Here is a 22,608-nt window from a genome sequence, read left to right on the forward strand (position 1 = left end):
GGCTCATTATGGAAAGGCGATAATAATTAAAACACACATGTAACAAACTCCGTACACTGAGCAAAGTTCTGTTCATGGAGATATCAGATTTCTGTTGTATTCAGTTCCTTTGACCTCTGGTGACCTTTAGCCCCCGTGGTGCCCTACTACAGTTTGCAATATTCTTGGAAAAGAAAAAAAAAAACACAGTAACTATGATGAAATTGTACATAGTTTGTTTTTAATAAATAATAAAGCTTTTTTGTCTTATTATGCAAACAGTGTGTTGGTGTGGTTCCTTTTCTGTGTTGCATAGCCAACTAGAGCAGATGTCAGTGTGTTCATTGAATCATTGTGTTTATAGCCTAATAAAGCTTGGCTCTATTTCTTGTGTAATGCTATGGGCTTATCATAACAAATATATCAGGGGTTTGTTTTCATGTTCTCATATTTGAGAATAAAAAAAAAAAAACATTGCTGTTTTATCACTGCTGTGATAGAAGTCAAATTTACCCTAAATGTAGCTGATCAGCCAGAACATCTTTGATGACCACCTTATGCTTTTTAAGTTTTATAATGGAATTATGTGAATCGTTTAACAAACAAGCATCAAACAACCATTAACTTCTCATGAGTATAAAGTAAATACTGCACCAACCAACAAATTAGCACGAGATTCACTAAGAACACTCGAAATATTTCAATATAATCATATTTAATGTGTCGGAGTAGAGTTTTTCTTTAAGCCTTGCATTCTTGTCAGTGTATAGTATTTTTATTGCCATGTTGTGATATGAATAAATATTGTTGCGTCCATCGTTTGGATATTTACCACCCTTAAATCGAAGTGCTTGTACGCTGTGTTATGTTTGTTGAGGTTCGGTTTTGCGTTCTTATTGAAACATATGCTCATCTGTCCTTTTATCAGGTACAGCTACCATACAGGTGTACTTCACAGGTATACAGTTACTAATGATGGTGCTGATGGTGCTGAGATGAATGTATCAGGTGCATCAGCAATGCTAGGGATATTATACACATAATATCCGGTAAGATACTGGTGGTCCAACAGTGGTTGCTTTTTATTAATGTACAAGATAACAGATGGACTATGGTCAGTAATTGTGTACCTACAAAGTACACGTATGATTGTTGTACCTGATAAGGGACCAATGAAAGTAAGTGCACCTAAAAATAGTGCATGTATAGGATAAGGGGAAAAAATCCGTTATGTAACGGGTTGTTTAGTCAACCTACAGAAGGGTGAAGGTGTGTGTGTGTGTGTGTGTGTGAGTGTGTGTGTGTGTGTGTGTGTGTGTAGGGTAGGCAGCCCTCTTTACTCCTGCTCCTATTGGGCAACACTCTTGTAGTCTGATACTCAGGCTATGTGCAGATAAATACAAAGGTTACATCCCAAATGGACGTAAAGCTCTCTACATAGGCAGCAGAGGCCATTATTTCACGCCATAGGTAGTGCACTTAAAGTAGGGAGTGAGGAGTTATTTGGTGTTCAGCCACTGCAGTCAACTCAACTTGTGGACCACGAAGAAAGGCTTGTCTCAGCGAGGTTAATTATGGCTAGAAATAGCAGAAATCGCTCTTGAGGATGATTATTAGCCGGATTTTGGAGGTGTATGTGAATAAAAAAGAGGATAAAGTTCTCGCAGAGTTTTTGCAGCTAGCCAACGGCATCAGTTAGCATGAACACTTCCTTAATGCAATGCTGAACGATAAGAGATTTAGCTAGCAACCGTGAATTACAAATGTGAGTATGTGTTTATAGCACTGTTATTAAACAAATTATTAAACGCGTTCAGTTGCAAACGCGTTATTTAGTTATTAAGGTAAATAAATTAGTCTGAACGATACTTGTATAACAGGGTTAGCTGAGTTTACAGGAGCTACATCATGCGGTAACTCGACCAAGAAGGAAAAAGTGATTTCCAGAGCAACTAGCTAATTAAATAACTTAGCATACATTAGCATTGTTAGCAAGTTCTTATATCTTAATAAAATGTTGGATAAATAAATAGCATAGCTTTAGAAATGTTTGTCTGCATCATTAGCTAGTTATCTAATTATTTATTCACAGCTAGGTATCTTTCCTAGTTCCTATTATTTACTAGCTTAAGTTGCTAAGATGTCTGACCTAGCTGAGTTTGTTTTTCTTCTGAAAATATTTTTCTTTATTTCATTTTAATGTTTAGTGAAGTTTGAGGTTTTTACACCCTCATTTAGATACCTCAGTGGGAAAAAAAACACCTACAGGCTAAAATATTTTGCGTCCAAACTACCCATCCTTCTCCTTTGGTTATTCTGGCAACCGTTTCATAACGTTTAGGGAACGTTTTCTTTTGCTTAGCAAACACACTCATACAGGAAGGTTTCAGAAAAATACAGAAAGTATTTTTGTCCTTTTTTGTTAAACATACAAACTTATACAAAGTTGTATTGGGAACTAAAAAAAGGTCTGTTCTCAGAACCAAAAACAAACGTTTCCAGAACATTTTTGAAACTAATACCTGTTAATCAGGTACCTGTTAAACTGAGCCTTATAGCTAAGTTAGATAGATATAAATGGGCTAACTGTTACAGATAAAAAAAATTATTCTTCTTGAACATAAAAACAGAAAAGGTTTACAGTACGACTTTTACAGTACGACTTAAATGTGTAAAAAGCTTTGCAGTGACCTCCTAGTTTGCTGAATTCTGTTGAAACGCTTAGATCTCGTGCAAAGCGGACACAGTTCAGAAGCTTTAATGTTACACATTTGACCATTGTTCCCACTAGTATGTGTGAAACCGCACTAGCTCATTTTATCTAGTGTCTCAGCAAGCTCTGCTCTGCAAAAAAAAAAAAAATGCCTGGAGTATATTCAAAACTTCCCTCACAACTGAAGAGGTCTTCAGCAGCAAAGAAAGCGGTTTTCCTCCTCGTTGCTGCATACGGAGCGAAAAGACTCTACCCGTACATTTCTGAACGGCTTAAAGGACGGATTGATCCTCAGCACGGTAGACTGAACGTGCACAGTAGACCGAACGAAGAGCCACTGGAGGTCACGGAGAAAGGAAAAAGGAAGAGAAACTCTCCGGCTGTGAATCGAGAATTCCTTTTGCGCTTAAAGCGGCTTCTGAGCATCCTTTTCCCTCGGCTTTTCTGCAAAGAGCTGGGTCTGTTGGGTTTCCACTCAATCGCTCTCATCTCACGCACATTCCTGTCTATTTATGTAGCCAACTTGGATGGGAAAATAGTGAAGACCATAGTGAAGAAAGACCCCCAGGCATTTGTGTGGGAGTTAACCAAATGGCTCCTGATCGCTATCCCTGCAACGTTTGTGAACAGCGCTATTCGTTATCTGGAAGGCCAGCTAACCCTGGCTTTTCGCACCAGGCTGGTGAGCCATGCCTACCAGCTCTACTTCAGCAACCAGACCTATTATCGTGTCAGCAACATGGACAGTAGGCTGGCCAACCCGGACCAATCACTGACGGAGGATGTGGTGATGTTCGCCGGCTCTGTGGCTCACCTGTACTCCAACCTGACGAAGCCCTGCCTTGATGTGGTGATGACCTGCTACACGCTGATCAAAACCGCACAGTCTAAAGGCGCCAACACGACTTGGCCTTCGGTGATTGCCGGCATCGTGGTGGCGCTCACGGCCAAAATCCTGCGGGCATTTTCCCCACGCTTCGGCAAGCTAGTGGCCGAGGAGGCCAAGAGGAAAGGGGACCTGAGGTACATGCACTCACGCATCATTGCCAACTCAGAGGAGATCGCCTTCTATGGGGGTCACAAGGTATTCCGATTACAGATGTTTAGACTGAAGTAGAATCCAGATGTCTGTTGTTCTTTTAACCAATTTAGTATGGAGTAAAACTCTTCAGGACATTCTGTTATAGGAAAATAATCAGTGAGAGATCTGAAGTGGATCAAGTTACTGTAACTAACCTGAAGTTGCCTGTTCTGACGTGTTTTACTCCTCTAATACCACAGCAATTTGCCAACAATTATTATTTTATTAATTAAAGAATGACACACATACATTTTTATCAATTTCTAGTCATATTTAATGTGAAAAGGCCACAAAACAAGTTACCAATTATGTTATAAAAGCTGTATTACAACAGTTGGAAGACAAAAAATGCACCGTGTCATGTTACCAAGAAGCCACAAAGCACAAAGTCGTCCATCATGAAGACTTTCCCATTGCACAAAACGTAAAGTTACAGCTTTTCCTTTGACTGTTACAAAGCTCTCCGGTGACTCCAACTTCCATAAATGTTAAATAAACATCTCTGTAAACTTCAATGTCAGCCAATTTAAGGTCCATGAACAAGTAGACATTGAAATGATTAACTTTATGTTTTTGGATAAGATTCTAATTAAATTTAAAAAAAAATGTATTGTTGGAAAATTGCTGTGGTATAAGAAGAATAAAACATTATGGGACATATTATTATAGGAAAATAATCAACTTCAGGGTGGTAACTGCAATTCTGCTTGCATCAGGTTTTATTACACTATTCCACTGTTGATTATTTTCCTTTAACAGCACACCCCTAAGTGTTTTATTCTTTATTCGGTATCTTATCTTGTCTTATTGCCATATTGTCCAGCCTCACATGTGTGTTCAGTTATTCTGGTGCTTTGAGCATGTTACAAGTGTACAACATGGGCCCCATAAACAAACGTCATGTGCTTACACAGTAGTTACTATTCCTAAACCAAAGAAGCATCATGTGGTTTGGAACAAAGAGAAAGCCCTGGAACTGGGGCAAATTTCTGTATCAGGCTGTTCTGACCTTCTTCACACACACAGTGGTCAGTGGCCTTTTAGCGCACACACAGACTGAGCTGTAGGCTTTCATTTCACAACACCAGCTCAGTGACCAGTGACTGATTTGAAAAAGGACCCTAAACTATAGCAAAGGGACATTTTATGCTGCTAACTGTGAGTTCATTTGAAAATCTGCGCCATTCCCAGTTTCTCATAATGCTCACCTGCTGTGTGCTCGTGTGTGCGTACGTGTGTCTGCGTGTGTGTGCGCACTTCTGCCGTTGTGCCCTGCGTAGGTGGAGATGTCGCAGCTGCAGCGGAGCTACGAGGCGCTGCGCTCGCAGATCAACCTGATCCTCTTCAAGCGGCTGTGGTATGTCATGCTCGAACAGTTCCTCATGAAGTACCTGTGGAGCGCCTCGGGTCTCGTCATGGTGGCCGTGCCCATTATCACAGCTACGGGGTACTCCTCACGTGGTACGACCCACATTTCTCTGTGTACACTCACATGTTGACACCGGGTAGTTACACCAAAAAAAACAAAACGTCAGACTGGCATCTGCGGATCTGAGCCCAAAGTTAGTGACTAAACTAGTCAAAGTCAACTTTATTGTCAATTCTGCTATATGTACAGAACACACAGAGGAAATTTGAAATTTCATTTCCCTCAGACCCATGGTGTGAGAAACCAACAAGACAAGTAAAATACAATATGTACACTATAGACATTGACGGCACATGTGAGTGTGTAGATATTTACATTTTAGTGCAAAACAAGAGAGAGCAGCAGTTGTGGAAGTGGACCTGGTTACATTGTAGTGCAACAGAGAGAGCAACAGTAGTAAAAGTGGTTTGTGCATTAGTGAATGAAATGGAAATAATTCAGGATTTATTTTAGTAGTCAATAACTAAAGTGTTGCTGTGTCAGTCTCTTTTAACATGAAATCACAACAGATAACGTGACAGGTGTCCATTTTTTCAATTAAGTTTGTAAGTCTGATTCTGGTGATGGTGGCAGGTAACATTTGAATCAAGCAAATTTGATATGATGTGATAAAACAACAAAGAACTTATGACAGCACAGTTTGTCCAACCTTCCCCCAGTTTTCTGCTCTCACAATGTTGATTTTTACCTGCATTTGGTCTTTATTTAACAGTCTTTAGTGCACGAAAAAACTGCAGTTTTCCTTTTCCATATTTTTCTGAATCAGAATTCAGGGTTTTATTTCATACCACAGTGCAGTTGAATTCTCTAATGGTCACAGGGACTTGTACGGCAGACGCTCCACATAATCTAAGACTAATAAAAAACAGATTTAAAAAACATGTTGTTTAAAAAAGGAAGACGTATACTCGTGGATGTGGTTTGTTAGGAGACGTTTACTTAACATTTATGGAGGGAGCCCCGAGTGTCAGCGCTTTGTAACAGTCTTGGCGGTGCTTAATGCTTTGCAAAGTTTCCCAGCACGAGAAAGTCTTCAGGAATGATGAGTTTACACTTTGCAGTTTCTCAGTTAAATGACAAGCTGCATTTTTTTAGAGAGAAAGAAAGAAAAGGAAAGGGAGAGGTTGGTGAGGGAATGACCGTTTATTGTGCTGGTAGCGTAAGTGAGAACAGGAACTAACTTGTCTCTTGGCTGTTCCACAAAATTAAATCTAACGATAAACTGTTAAAGTGCGCAATGTGTCGTTCATTAATAAACATTGTAATCTTTGGCAAATCTCTGTGGTGTAACTGAAATAACATACTTCAGACCATGCGGTTACATGAAAATAATCCCCCTCGGGCTGGTATCGGTACTCCACTTCATGTCATGCTGCATGTGTTATTCCTTACATAAGATACGTTTTAATCAAAAGTAACCTAGCAATGCGTACTAATTTTATAGTAGTCTGTATAGCTGAGACAATACAGTTTTAAACAATGAATAAATCAGGACAAAACGATTAGTATTTCTGGACATCTAGGACTGTTCCAGTAGGTGGTGACAAAGTCTTAGTTACCATGACATAACATAAAACAACTCAGATATTTTTAAAAGTACAGTAAGTAACATACATGCAGACCTGTTCACTCAAACTGAATGATTTTGTCCTCATTTAGTTCAAAACTAGATATCTCAAAAAAAGGAAGTCTTAATAACCAAAGTCTTACGGTCAAGTTTTATATGACAGCGCTGTTGAATTCTCAAATCTGATTGGTCAGAAAGTGTTGATTAATTTTCTACAACAGCAGCTCTGACAGTCGCTCTGGCTGTAATTCAAATAGCAGGTTTACATTAATGCATCATTCTAATACTTTAGTCCCGTCATGTTTCATTCCTTACTGATTTTTGGCTGTAATACATGAACGCAGCTTTCTTACTTAGCATAAGGCCTATTTAACACCGTATTTTTTTACATGCCAGCTCCTAGCCTGTTTCTGAAGGTGTTAACAGATAGACAATCCACACAAGTCTTGCTTGGGATATTTATAGCATGATGTGTTAACTTTCCAAAGTAACATTTCGGTTGTTACTGTGTACGTGTTGCTCGCAAATGTCTTCTTCTTTGACCTCGTCCTTATGTGGCAGTGTTGTTTTTATTTTTAGATTCAGAGGACGTGAAGCAGGCGGTGATGGTGATGAAAGAGGAAGAGATGGTGAGCGAGCGCACGGAGGCCTTTACCACAGCCAGGAATCTTTTAAACGCAGGAGCCGACGCTGTGGAGCGGATTATGAGCTCCTACAAGGAGGTGAGATGCTCCATCATATCCTAAAGGTGGTGGTATTGGGCTGTTACTAATACATAGTAACAAGGACTTGGTAACATTTATACATTCATATAGCTCGTATAGTATTGATGTACTCTTTGAGTTTACGGCCTCTTCTTGCTCCTTGTCTTAGGTGACGGAGCTGGCAGGCTACACGGCACGTGTGTATGAGATGTTTGATGTGTTTGAGGAGGTGCGTGTTGGTGTGTATCGCCGATCAGTCGAGGACCCACAGGGCACAGACAACCGTGGCGGTTCACGTGAGGTGAAGCATGGTATGAGGTTGGAGGGGCCCCTACACATTAGAGGTGAGTTTTGCTCCATTCATTTGTTTAACTTTATTTAATTATATTCAGCATTCAGCTTACAAACAAAGATAGGACCCAAAAGAAACTTACATGTGACATCTCAACACTTATCCCATGTTTAAGGGGTATATCAACACAAATATATTTAGTACAAATAGTACCAGTAAACACATTCATTTACGAATTTGTGATTTGTCCAGTTATATACAGTAAGCATTATATAGAAACATAGTATTTTTCTAGTTAAATTAGAGTTTATACTCGATTTAGATGAGTGGTTCTCAAAGTGGGGTCCAGAGACCCCAGGGGTCTGTGAAATATAGCCGGGGGTCCATGATTTTTTTTAATTTCACTACAGTGGTGGAAAGTTATTATATTTAGGGGTCCAACCACCAAAGTTAATTCAGACCTATTTTATTCTATCAGTGGAAAGGAAAGGAATAGAAAGCTTTATGGCTCCAAAAAGAAGTGTTATTTGTAAAATCTGAATAATGTTCATGTAATAAATCCATTCTGAAGAGGGTCTGTAGAATTTATTTTACAGTGAAAGGGGCTATAAATGGTTTGAGAACCGCTGCTCTAGAGATTGAAAAAAACCAGTATAACTGTATTTGTGGTCCGACCTCAAGCCATGATGCGTAAAGCAGGGCTTCTCAACTGACGTGTCATGACCAGACGTGGAAACTAAAAAAGCTACAAAATAATTACATTTACTGTTTTATCACCTAATACATTAACTTAATAAATTAACTTTTATTTACTACATTTAGAAAGAAACATCTACTTTCTGTTCACTACATTTTTAAATACTACATCACTAAATTATAATACACTATAACTCATGGATCTACTTGGATGTAATGGATGTAATTATAATACACTGTAACTCATGGATCAAGATATTCAAATTAAGGGCAGAAATTCCTCTTAAGTAAAATACTGTATGTAGCATTTACATATCGATGTAATATCCATGTTACTATGATAAATTAAGTTACTTATGTATTTCTGTTTAATGAGTTTTAACATAAACCTGTTTAACATTGCTTATTTACTTTTTGTTGTGTTGACTATTTTACTTAAGTGGAAATTCTGCCCTTAATTTCCATGAATTATTTTTTTCAGTGTAAAGTCATCAGAGAGTTTCACAGAGTTGAAGTAAATTTAAACGTTTATACTATAAATTTCACAGTACTTGATGAAAGAATTTTGGTAATTTTATCAGTTCTGGTAGAGAATTTATATGCAGTGTGTCCATTTCCATAAAAAGTCTTAACTTTTTAAATTATTTTTAAGAATTTACAGAACTTTTAAAGGGGCACGTTTATTTCAAAAGGCATCTGATGTTTGTTGTATACAGCTTGTGACTGTTCACTGATGGTCAGAAACTAAACAGTGACAATAGCTTTTCTCTGCACAGCTTTTACATTAGCTACAGGTATGTTAAGTAAGCATCGAGGACAGAAGTGTGCGTCGCAGTGTGCTTTGTGTGACTATTTTGTCTTCATAAACTAAAGTATGATGCCTTTTAAGCATCAGAAACAAATTTTTTTCCCTAGAATTAAAATCCTTTTTTAAAATGCTTTTTTTAATTTCCTGTTAATTTGCTGCCTGTCAGTATACGCACATATGGAATTATTAAACGGCAATTTGGTCTTACATGAGTTTATGTGTATAGAATTATGTGCCAAGTTATTAATATACTGGTCATGTAACTAATAAACCAGTAGTTCAGTGTATGTTTGTAACTCCCTGTTTCTGCACAGGGCATTACAAACATGCACTTGTGATCTTCGCCATAATATGCACTTGCACTTTTCTCATTTTGCAGAAAGGGTGTGGACCAGCACCAATCGAGAGTGGATATACGCTTTATAAATAGTGCTTTATGACTTTAACTGCAGTTGTTTATCAGTTGTAATGTCTCAAGCCAAAAATGTTCATCAGTGATCAATCTCATCAAACTCTTCCTGTGTGTACACATTTTTAGCTCTTTGGCAGGACTTCAAATATCCCCAAGTATCCTCTTGACACAAATCTAAGATGATTTTTTCTAAAAATACTTGACTGTTTCCGATAAACAAAACACAAAATAATGATTTAATTTTCAAAATATTTCCTGTTTACTGCTGAAGGTAGGATGTAAGTGTGGCATTATTTAGCTATAGTAATGCATACCCTGTGTGTTAATATATAGCTCTGTGTGTGTTTTTGCATGCAGGTCAAGTGATTGACGTGGAGCAAGGCATCAGGTGTGAGAACCTGCCGATAATAACACCCACAGGCGATGTGGTAGTGTCCAGCCTCAACATCAAGGTATACACCTGAATCCATAATCTGCTTTTACACGCTATACTAGAACCAGGGATGATTTTCTGGACTCAGAGAAAGTCTATTATTGATACTAAATTATTTTTAAAACTTTATGGATGCAGTCAGTGTATCAAATACATGATCATGAGCCTGGGTACCAAAGTACCACAGATTCCTTTTTAAAAAAAAAACATATGTATATATTAAGTCTATAACTAGTGAATATAGCATTTCACAAAACTTTATGTTAGGTAAAAAGTTAGCCCTAAAAATTTTAAGTATAAGGTAAATTATATTCCAGTTAATTTAATGGTTGATGAGACAGGAAGTTTATATTGTATTGTTTAGTGATCTGTTATCTTTTCTACTTCGTGTCTGTGGTTTGGCCTAGTTTATCTGGGGCATTTACCGATGGTGTGTTATGCACGGCAATAAAATAACCCAACCACAAGGCATTATAGGTCATTCATTTAGAAATATATCTGAACTCAAGTCTCTGTTGTTAGGTATCAGGTTGTTTTAGTTCTTTAAGCCTAGGTTTAACGTGCTATAGATTAACATATTGTCAGAAGTTAACACTTACCCTATATACCTTTTCCTGAGGAACCTTTTCAGTGTTTCAGGGAGAACATAATAATTTCTAGATAAGCTGAATTAGCTGGTTAAAGACAGGGAAACCTGAAATTTGCCTGTGGCAGTGTAGTGCATCACCTGAACTCAAACAGTTCATCAAACACTTCTTCATGAAACAGTTCGTCAGTGCATCGAAGTGTCTCATCTGCATTTATTCATTTGGTGGATGCATTTATCCAAGGCGGTTTAGAACCTTGCTGAAGGGACCCTACAGAGCCCTAACCTCTGAATTACCACCACCGATGGTTAGCCTTAAAAACGTCTTGTTATAGTAGTCATAAACTTCGCCATGTTTCAGTGCATTTTCGGGGAAAAAAGTGAAGCTTTAATTCAGGTGTTCTGCTGATAGTTGTTAGCTCAGTCCAAAGAGCGGTGACAGTAAACCAACAAAGATAAGCGACATCTGATTAATGGATTATTAAGGAAGTTTATTTAAGGATACGCTCATGCTTTTTATGTTCATTAGGAACACATAGTCACTTGGCCAGATATTTTCCAGTTATTCCTGTTAGTCACTTCAGATTAAATTTGAAGATTATTTTTTAGGTTCTATGCAAATATTAGTAGACAACAGAAAAAAAGACTAGATGCACCTCAGCAAGAAATCCAGTTACTATGAATATGCAGATTGAAAAGACCCTAATCCTACATGTCTCACCCCCTACCCGCCTTCTCCTGGTGGACCAATGCTGCAAGCAGTTGCATACTGAAATCTGACTTTTATATATTATGACACAATAACACTTGCATGTCGTGTACTCAATCCTAACTCGGGCTTTTCCCTAACACTGTCATTTTTCTTTTTAAGCAAAACCACTGCAGTGACACTTTTTGCACTTGAGCAAACTCAGATTAATTTTCTTAATTTTCAGCACTTTCTGACCAATCAGAAAAAAGAATTCAACAGCTTTGTGGTATAAAGCACTTTATGCGATTATGATTTATAATTCTCTGGCCCACCGTGGTGGAAGTGGAAATAGTACAGAAGTGTAAAATGGCTATGGAATCTTGGGAAGGAAAACAATAATCAAACAGATAATCACTCAGTGTCTGTACAACATAATTGTAAAAATTTCCCAAATTTAGTTTAGTTTCATCTAATTGTATGTTTATGTTGATGCCGCATGTTCCGTAGAATCTTGTTTTCTTAATGATGTCAGTCATTCTACACCAGACCCACTTGTGATTAATCATGTTTCTTGTTAACTTCTGGGAAGCAGGCTTTGCACTCCAAAGCCTGATGCCTTCTGGCTCGTTGCCTGTTTGCCAGGAACAATGTGTTGATTATTCCCAAACACCACCATCCCTCTCGACTCCTGGAGACAGACCTTCCTGTGATGACACGCTGTTCCGCTGAAGCGTTAAGGAGATCGCATCGCTAATAACCCTCTGTGCCTTTCATGCAGCAGTCATCTGCCACCCGCGTGACTCAAAGCTGTTACCCACAATGCCTTGTGAGACAGCCTTAAACAGCTCCACGCCTTCCCTTTTTATAGACATGGGGAGAAATTTGTGGGAAAAGACAGTGATATCATTAAAGAGTGCGTTGAACCGTGGCAGCCGTTTCCAGACGACTGTGTCAGGCTGACAGATAGTGACACTGCCACGGAATTAACAGGAGGGGCACAATTTATATAATTTCTTCTAGCAAATCAAGCAATCACTGAAATGCATTTGTAATTCCAGTGTGTGCCAACCACTTAGGCAGCATTGCTCAGTCTCAAAATAGGAATTGTTTTGAGACTGAACCCAGATGTCTTTGTGGAACTCTGCAAAATTTGGCTGATCACAGTTCGGCATTATTTGAAAGCGAAGTATAATGTGCATTTGCTTCAAAATGAAGCATTTATTATAAAATCTATTTAATCTACTTAGTGCTTCAGAGCTCCTGTTTTCAGTGTCTCATATTTGTAGTGTGTATGTAATTGCCACAGACAGGAACTTGAGCACGTATGCATTTACTGAGAAAGGGAACAGAAAACCCACTTACTGAACCTCACTTATAATAGAAGTTGTCAGGTCTTCAAATGTCATTGTTAAATGTTTTTGCAAAATACACTACATGGCCAAAAGTTTGTGACCAGTCCTACCCATATGTACTTCTTGAACATCCCATTCCAGTTTTAGTCCCCCTTTGCTGTTATAATAAGCTCCTGGGATGGCTTTCCACTAGATTTTGGAGTGTGGCTGTGGGGATTTGTGATCATTCAGCCACAAGAGCATTAGTGAGATCAGGCCGTGATGTTGGCCGTGAAGGCCTGGGGTGCAGTCAGCGTTCCAGTTCATTCCAAAGGTGTTCAGTAGAACAGGTTTGGGCCCTTTAGTTCCAGTGAAAGGAAATCTTAATGCTAGAGCATACAAAGACTTAATGCTACAGCAAACAGTTTTGTGCTCCCGAATTCATGGCAACAGTTTGGGTAAGAACCACATATGGGTTTTTGTGTAGAACACTTTTCAGGCAAAGATACTAATAAGTTAAGAATTAGATCTGTACTATTTGCAGTCTTAGAGATGCAGATTATTTTTCAGAAGAAAAAATATAGTGGATTTGTGTTACCAGTGGATTTGTGTGGGTATCATTACACCTTAGAAAGAGTCTTAAGTAACCAGAATGACTTTGTGTTGTAAAGTTGGATAAAATTTCATATAAACAGCTTTATTAAGACTCACTTTCATTATTAGAGTTCTACAGTTGCAGTTTTGAATTTTTATTGTATATTGTTTAATATAAGCAAGTTTTGAGTCATTTTTTAATACATGTAAATGTAAAACAATTTGTCCATGGTAATCACACGTACACTACAGATGCGATAGAATTTAGGTTGAACAACATTTGTGTAGTCCTTTAAATAGGTCCACAGACACACACACATTAGCTGACTAGTGTTAACAGTTAATGCATAATGTTTTATCCACTTATTCCTCTGTTTTTTTTCTGTCTTGCACGAAGGTGGACGAAGGGATGCATCTGTTAATCACGGGCCCGAACGGCTGCGGTAAGAGCTCGCTGTTTCGGATCCTGAGCGGCCTGTGGCCTGTATACAGCGGCGTCCTGTACAAACCTCCGCCGCAGCACATGTTCTACATCCCACAGAGGTACAGCTTATTACAGTAACCATATTAATAGTAATAATAATATAAAAGGCAGGTCCCTGAATTGCCTTAACATTGATAGTAAATGCGATAGTTAATGCGATTGTAATTATATGGACATGAGTTAAGAAAAGCTTGAGCTTGAGCATAATCATTTATTGTCCTCCATTAGGGTTGAGAATTATAGACTAAAGGCTGGTCACACATCACAGGGTGCTGCCTTTTTCTTAATTTAACCATTAGAATGACCCCCGACTGTTTAGAAGTTCTGGAAGCGTGTGCGTGTTCATTCTCATTTCATGCCCTGCTAAGCTAATTAGTAGTGATGAAGGTGGTGATGAAGTGGAGCAGGTTCTGAGAGCAGTGGGTCCAGATGGCCCTGCAGAGCAACTGTTTGACGTGACTGCCTCATTGCACAAGTGAAAGAGATTACACCCGCAGCAGCGGCAACCGAACGCGGCCACGCAATAATACACTTGTTTCTACCATCAATTAAGTCCGAGAGATGTTTAGGCTCATTGTCGCTTAACAGTGATCTCAACACATTTGCAGACTGTTGAAGAGGGAAGTACAACGCAAAAGAGGGAAGAATGTTATAGCGTATGTGGTGCATTTAATCACTTACAGCACTGGGTCATAGATTAAAATACATAGAAAATAATCAGTGACTGTGGCCACACTGTCATTGATTACTTTCCTATAACAGCATGTTTTGAAGTACTTTATTCCTCTTATACCACATTAATTTGCCAACAGTTACAAATTTGAATTAATCAGGGAAAGAGATGTCATACTTTTTATCCATTTCTAGTTACATTTAAGTAGATGTTGTGGAACATCTGCGAAACAAGTTACTTCCTGTAATTACTTACATTATAGAAGCTATAGACAGTCCTTCCTTCACCAGCATCTCTTTTAAACTCTCTTGAAGTTAATAAGACAAAAAAAACGCAGAATGTCATGTTACAGAGAAACTGCAAAGTGGAACGTCCTCTGTCCTGAAGACTTTACCTTGCCGGAAAACTTAAAGTTAAAGCTTGTCCTCTGACTGTTAAAAAGTGCTGACACTGAAGAGTTTTTCCCGAATGCTAAATAGAGATCTTGTTACAGAAAACGTCACCATATTGCGGTGCGTGTGCCATATACGTCCTTGTGTACGTTTTTACGATAGATATGATAAAGTATCCGAACGAGTGCATTAATATATATCTGTGATTTGCCTTGCAGATGGAACTACTGTCAGAACAGCTGTTATAGAAAATTAATCAACACATTCTGACCAATCAGAATCGAGCATTCAACAGCACTGTCTACTTTAACATGCTAATTTGTGTGCATTATTAAAGAAGTAGTTGAGTCCAAAAAATAAAATAGTAGCAAAAGTAAATGCAAAACCAATGAAGCAAACTTTGCACACCAAGCATGTCTCAGAAAGAAAAATTGTGTACATTTAAGTCTTGGACAAATTACTCCTCTACTCTTGAATGTGAAACAATTTCCAGGGGAACTGTATGGATTTGACCTTTTGCACAAGTGCTTCTGTGTTGTTACATGTCATTGCTTGGCCAGGGTATCTAAAGAAGATTGTATATTTTTGATGTGGCTGTGTAAATGCCAACTTTCATTTCCATCAGAGGATTTCTGGTGAAATGTACATTTCATTTCATTCTTTTTCTGTTTTATAATGTGTGTGTGTTCATGCAGGCCGTATATGTCCGTGGGCACTCTGCGGGATCAGGTGATTTACCCCGACACGGATCAGGAGATGCGGGAGCAAGGTTTCACAGATCAGCAGCTGGAGGGAATCCTGCGCACCGTCAACCTCCTCTATATCCTCGAGAGGGAGGGAGGTGAGCAAACACGCTCACCAATAAACACTGCTGAGATTTACTTTTTTTTTTTTTTGGCTGCAGGTCCTGCATAGACTCAGCACATTTTAGCGTTTCTCAGCTGTAACAGACCTAATTCAGCTGACAAAGGGCTTAATAATGTGATCATGACTTTGACTTTTATGGCTTTAGTATAAATGTTCACAAGTCATTTGAATTGATTGTATTTGTGGGAAGAAACCCAGGCACTAACTGAACTTCAGGGTACAGTAGCTACAGGGTAGCAGTTGTTGCTATTAAACATCACTTTTGCTTATTTTACTTTAGCTATTGAAAGTGTATAGAAGTACTTAGTAATATTGAAAGCCCTGTGCCTAGACTGAGGTGGTTGATACATGGTGTTTTGGCAGGTTGGGATGCAGAAAGTGATTGGAAGGATGTTCTGTCTGGAGGAGAGAAGCAAAGAATGGGCATGGCCAGGATGTTCTACCACAAGTGAGACATTTAATGTCTTATTCAAACACCCAATACATACATATTTACATATTTCAGACTGTTCAAAGACTGATCAACTTGTCACCTTTTGCTTAACTGGGAAATAATATTTATGCGGCTAAAAGAGTGTCTTTTTCTGTTGGCATACAAAGATGAAGAAAAAAAAATCTTTCAGCAGATTGTTTTTAAAATTCTTTTCATGCTTGTAAAGTTTTTACTTTATGATTGACAGCTCTGACTGTTGCCCTATGCCGTATGTTGACTGATCTCTGACTGATTTCCTCCAGGCCCAAATACGCTCTCCTGGACGAGTGCACCAGTGCCGTTAGCATCGATGTGGAGGGCAAAATCTTTGAAGCCGCTAAGGATGCTGGGATTGCACTTCTCTCAATCACACACCGTCCGTCTCTGTGGTGGGTCTTTCTGTCATCTTTCTAACCAGCACGCTCCTACACAGCTGGAGGAGAACTGAAGAGCAGAGCTGGAGTAGTTTGCAGTCCAGGAATAGGATTTTAGCAGATTAGTTTGATCTAAATTAAGAAAGAAAACAGGCATGATAATTATGGAAACAAGATGAATATTCTCATTAATAAAGCCTGTCAAACCCACATGGGAACTGACAGATGTTACATATATATTATTAGGTGCTCTAAGTCTGAAAGATATATTTAAAGCAGCCAGCAATATTCAAATAGTTTGCTTTTAAAGAACACCAAAGTTAGCTTTTAGGAGTGGGAGAACACCCCCGCTTCACTGGGCTTGACAGGCACAGAGGACACAGCACATAGACTTGGACTGACTTGCTCAGAGGCCATACCTTTTTCTTTGGGACTGACAGACACAGAGGTCACGCCTCTTTCATTAGGACTGACTGGCATAGAGGCCACGCCTAATTCTTTAGCACTGACAGGCATAGAGGCCACACCTCCTTTGCTGGGACTGACAGCACAGAGACCATGCCTCCTTCTTTGGGACTGTCTGGCACAAAGATCATAGCTATTTCATTAGGACTGATAGGCAAAGTGGTCACGCCCATTTCATTAAGACTAACAGGCACAGTGGTCACGCCTCTTTCATTAGGACTAACAGGCACAGAGACCACGGCTCTTTCATTAGGACTGGCAGGCACAGAGACCACGGCTCTTTCATTAGGACTGGCAGGCACAGTTTACCGGTGCTGACTGACAAATAGGCCAAGGCCTCTTCACTTGGACTGTCAGGCACTCATGCCACGCCTCCTTTACTAGAAGTTAGATAGTATTTAAGGATGAAATTAATGAGATTTCAGATTCCCTGATTATTACTATTTCTATTACTATGATTAATGGCCCATGTTAATTATGCCATATGGTTCTCCTCTCCTCTGACCACAGGAAGTACCACACCCACCTGCTGCAGTTTGATGGTGAGGGCGGCTGGCGCTTTGAAAAGCTGGACGCGTCCACGCGGCTGTCTCTGCAGGACGAGAAGCTGAGGCTGGAGACACAGCTCTCAGGGATCCCCAAGATGCAGCAGCGTCTGTCTGAACTGTGCAGCATTCTGGGTGAAAACAGCAGCCTGCTGAGCCCCATGGAGACAGAGGGGGAGCGACAGGGGGAGGAGGAGAGAGAGAGGAAGCAGCAGGAGGAGAGGGAGGAGAGAGACGCGCTCCCTGGTGAACAGGGACGAGGCCTTATGGAGTGATTTGATGCCAGGAGACGGAGATGATTTCAAAGCCAGCTGTTTGTGTGAGCGTGTCTGTGCGTGTGAATGTGCGTGCGTGTGTGTGTGAGTCTGTGCGAGTGTGCGGAACCATGTACATGGGTAAAGAATCTCAGATCAAAATTATTAGCTCTGATGTGGTCTTTAGGGGCTTTCCTTAACTGCGTTTTCTACTGCGTGCATATGTGTGCATATGTGTGTGTGTGTGTGTGTGTGTTAGAGGTCGGGAAAAGCATGAAGCTGGTGCCAGTTTTTGCAGGTGCAGCAGATGATGAAAGCTGCTCAATCCCATGTTATTACAGTTCTCTACAGAATTTGCACAAACACTCTGGCACCTTGGATGTGTGTGTGTATGTGTGTGTGTGTGTGGAAGTGAGAAAGGAGAGAAGGGAGGCATTTGGAAAAGGGCTGCTGTCAGACCACTGACTGCAGTTGTGTTGTACTGTTCGTTTTAATAACAGTCTCACGATGCTGATATAACGTTAGGGATTACCACTCGGTGCTGTAGGCTTCTTTTTGTGCCGTGTTTTGTACAAAAGGCAGAAGGTTTGATTTTATACTCTGTCAGGATGAAAACCACCACACAGTTTGACAGAGTGGTTTGTGAAACTATGAATCAGGGTTGGGTGATTATGTCAAAAACCTGTATCATGATACTTAGGAATTTCTCAGAATGTGCTTATAGCCTATTTACATCTTCTAGCTGGGTATTCTCAGTCATATGACAGTTACCTGTCTTAGAGGATAAAGCCTAACTTGTTTTCTTTAACACGCTTGGAGGAGAGCACTAACTGTTCTATTCTGTATTCACGAGCTAAGAAACTTGCACAACTCCACCGGACAGTGTGGTATCGCACAGTTCAGTATGAAATCAGTCGTTGGTAACTAAGTACCTGTGATGCAATTGCTTTTCCTTTTATCAAGAGCACTGAACATGCACATATGCGTGGAGCTGGGAATGGTGCAGACAAACAAGTGCTATTGAACTACTGGGCATGAATGGCTGTGGAATTGTCAGGATTCAAACGTGTGATCTGACAAAAGAGTAAAATCCTATACATCTGCACAACTTGAGAACTCAAAAATTTCATATGAAGTTATTTTTACAACACACAATCGGTATATTAACGTGTGCTAAATATACACAGTAGCGATTTTATTTATTTATTTATTTATTTCCCAAAACGTAAATTATGGTTTCAATTATTTAGATTTAACATGAATGTTATAAGAAGGGAACAGAATGTGAGGCGATGTGCTGTTATAGGAAGATGATCAACAACACGACGGTGTGATGTTACCACCCTGAAGTTGGTTATTTTCCTATAACAGCATATCCCACAGTGTTTTGTTCCTCTTATACCACAGCTACTTGCCAACAGTTACAATTTTGAATTTATTAATGAACAACGTTCCATTTAAGGTTGTGGAATGAAAGTGAAACAGGTTGGTTCCTCTTATCACTTAGATTATGTGGAACGTCCACCATACAAGTCAATGTTACTAAAGAAAGATAACCTACTAGAACAAACGCATTAATATAAACCTGTGATTTGTCTTACAGCTGGCAGTACTATCAGAGCTGCTGTTAAGGAAAATTAATCAACACCTTCTGACCATTCGAGATTGAGAATAGGACATCGCTGTGGTATAACTAGATTTTAACGTCCAACTAGCTGTTTTTGTGACTAACAATCAGTCAGTGTTTGTTAGTAAACGTACTGATAACTATGCTAAAAAAAAAGGATGCATACACGTGTATCATGATACTGATGTTACGTTGTCATATTTCCCAACCCTACTACGAATGATTTTGTGAATGACAATGAGGCGTGGAGCAGTGACTCTACGATAAACGGTCACGTCCACTGCCGAGGTCACTACAGTTCAATCAGCGAGAGCTGCCTGAGAGGAAGTTTGCTAACTTTCCTTGTTTTATCTTTGCTGTAGCAGTCTGTAGCGAATTGATTTAATCCATCACTGTAGATGCATCTCTGTTCACTCTTATTACCGGTCTCTGGACTGTGTTAGATTTAGAAGACCTTTTACTCTTTAAAGGCCTTGGTTTAATCATAGCGATGTAAAAACCTGAAGTCTAATGTTTTAGACTTTTAATCTGCACACTATTAAATATATACAGTAAATGCCACTTTGAGCCATTAACGCTGTGTGATATATGAGAAATATATCAACAGTTTAATACGATCTTGTTATAACAATGAACATTATTTTATTAGATTACCTCCTTTTGTATATTATGAAAGTGTCCTTTCAATTTCACATTTCGAATTCTTAAAAAAATCAAACCTCTTACTTTATTGATTTTAAACTCAATCAATTGACTGATGTTTGATTGTAGCCAAATATTAATCGCTGCTTTAAAAATGTTTAAATGTGCCCACTATGTTTATAAAATTTATTTTTATCATGGTATTTCCCTAAAAGTAATAAATTAAGATTTTGCACAGGTGGTTTTGTATCATGAATATCAAGGAACCACTATAATCTGATGAATTTTCCACATAGAGCATGTGCTGAATATGACTGTTTCAGAACTAACATTTTTTGCTCTACTTGATTTTTACAAATGTTAACTTTGGATATACTTCGACTCTGTAATAAACTTCTCATTGTTGTCAGTGATAGAGATTTAATTTGCACATTTGCCTGCATGACTATAGATTAGTTTGTTCATAGAACCTAATAAATCACATTATTTAGAAATCCACACACTCGGCTTGGATGCTTTCACTCGTTTGTCCGAGATGTTCTTTTTTTCCCTCTACTAGTGCTGATATTCGGATAAAAGGCTTGATTTGATTTCTGGTGTGCAGAACATTTATGAATAATTCATCATGGTGGTTATATTATTACAGTAGTTTTGTGGTGTGCAGGGTGAACACACTGCAAGTTTTATTGCTGGGTTTAATACAATTCTAATTTTTCACAATAAATGCAAGCAAGATGAGATAAAATGCAGAGAAAATGAGACTATATATAGAATATTTACATGATATGCAAATGATATAAGAAGAATGACCATGTAGAGTCAGTTTTATTACAGAATTGACACCCTTACTCAAAACAGAGCAGCTGGTTCTTATATTCTGAAGGCTTTTATTACCGTTTACAATATTCTGCTCAGTAAAATGGTTCATAACAACATAACCACTAAGGGCTATTTAAATAATGGCAGCACTAGCCGTGTGTAGCAACCACCACAGAGTTAGTGTTACACTATTAAACCAAACATTTCCTTTTATGGTATTTTTTAGTTTTATTTTTTAAGGTTGATATTAATAGGTTACAGGGTCTATCAGTGGAAAGATGTGAGGGAAGAGAAGTGAACGCAGCTCTAATTAGAACAGGGCTGATCAAACAGAATCAAGTATTTTCCACAAAGTCTAATTAAAGGTATAATCAGTGTATTGGTTTTGAAGTTAGCTGAATGTAGCTGTTTTCCAACACACACACACACACACACACACACACACACACACACACACAAAAATACAGTTTCTCTCTTAATTTCCTCCCTTCAAAGACCTTAAATTCTGTCCTAGTAGTGATGGATACTTACATATTCCTCAGATAGATTTAGTATTGATTTGTTTGTTTTTTTGTTTGAGGCAGGTTGGGTTGGGTTATTTCTAAGTTACATTAGGTTGAGTTAGCTTGGTTTGGGTTACTTACCTTGGGTTGGGTTGCTTAGGTTAGGCTGGGTTACTTAGTTTGGGTTGGGTTAGGATAGATTGAGTTAGGTTGGGGTGGGTTAATTGTGTTGGGCTATGTTAAGTTAGAGTAGATTGAGGTGGGATGGGGTACTTATGTCAGGTTGGGTTAGAATAGATTGGTTTAGAGTAGATTGGTTTAGGTTGGTGTGGGGTACTTGGGTTGGGTTAGATCAAATTGGGTTAGGGTAGATTGGGTTGAGTTAGGTTAATTTGGGTTAGGGTTGATTGAGTTAAGATAGATTTGCGTTAGGATTGATTGGGTTGGGTTAAGTCAGATTGGTTAGGGTAGATTGGGTTGAGTTAGGATAAATTGGGTTAGGGTAGATTGGGTTGAGTTCGGATAAATTGGGTTAGGGTAGATTGGGTTTGGTTAGGTTAAATTGGGTTAGGATAAATTGGATTGGGGTAGATTGGGTTAGGATAGATAGCGTTAGGGTTGATTGGATTGGGTTAGGGTAGATTGGATTAGGGTAGATTGGGTTGAGTTAGGATAAATTGGGTTAGGGTAGATTGGGTTAGGTTAGATTGGGTTGAGTTAGGATAAATTGGGTTAGGGTAGATTGGGTTAGGTTAGATTGGGTTGAGTTAGGATAAATTGGGTTAGGGTAGATTGGGTTAGGTTAGATTGGGTTGAGTTAGGATAAATTGGGTTAGGGTAGATTGGGTTAGGTTAGATTGGGTTGAGTTAGGATAAATTGGGTTAGGGTAGATTGGGTTTGGTTGGGGTGGGGTACTTAGGTTGTGTTGGGTTCTCTTTCACCTTCCTTTTCCATCTCTCCCTTTTGTCTTTTGTCTCTATCTTTCATCTCTTTTTCTTTCATTTGTCTATCATCTACTATCACCTGTCTTTCTTTTTTACATCTCCTTTCTCTTTCTTTTATCCAATCCATCTTTCTCGTTTTCATCTCCCTCTCTCCCTCTCTCTCTCTCTCTTCCTTTTGTTTCTCTTTTTGATATCTCTTTCTCATCTCTCCCACTTTCTTTATCTATCTT

The 22,608-nt window shown here is 38.9% G+C and overlaps 1 protein-coding gene across 1 annotated transcript; it reads left to right on the top strand.

Annotated features, from left to right (window-relative positions):
• Positions 1-1,414: 1,414 nt before the first annotated feature.
• Positions 1,415-20,609, top strand: abcd1 (ATP-binding cassette, sub-family D (ALD), member 1). The gene is made up of 10 exons (XM_026928049.3): positions 1,415-3,776; positions 5,054-5,234; positions 7,349-7,491; positions 7,643-7,817; positions 10,039-10,133; positions 13,714-13,859; positions 15,561-15,706; positions 16,096-16,180; positions 16,468-16,593; positions 17,554-20,609. The coding sequence occupies exons 1-10, from the start codon at positions 2,841-2,843 to the stop codon at positions 17,861-17,863; spliced, it is 2,343 nt and encodes a 780-aa protein (XP_026783850.1). The 5' UTR covers positions 1,415-2,840; the 3' UTR covers positions 17,864-20,609.
• Positions 20,610-22,608: the final 1,999 nt, after the last annotated feature.

The sequence above is a fragment of the Pangasianodon hypophthalmus genome, chromosome 8, assembly GCF_027358585.1.
Source record: "Pangasianodon hypophthalmus isolate fPanHyp1 chromosome 8, fPanHyp1.pri, whole genome shotgun sequence".
Taxonomy (NCBI): Eukaryota; Metazoa; Chordata; class Actinopteri; order Siluriformes; family Pangasiidae; genus Pangasianodon; species Pangasianodon hypophthalmus.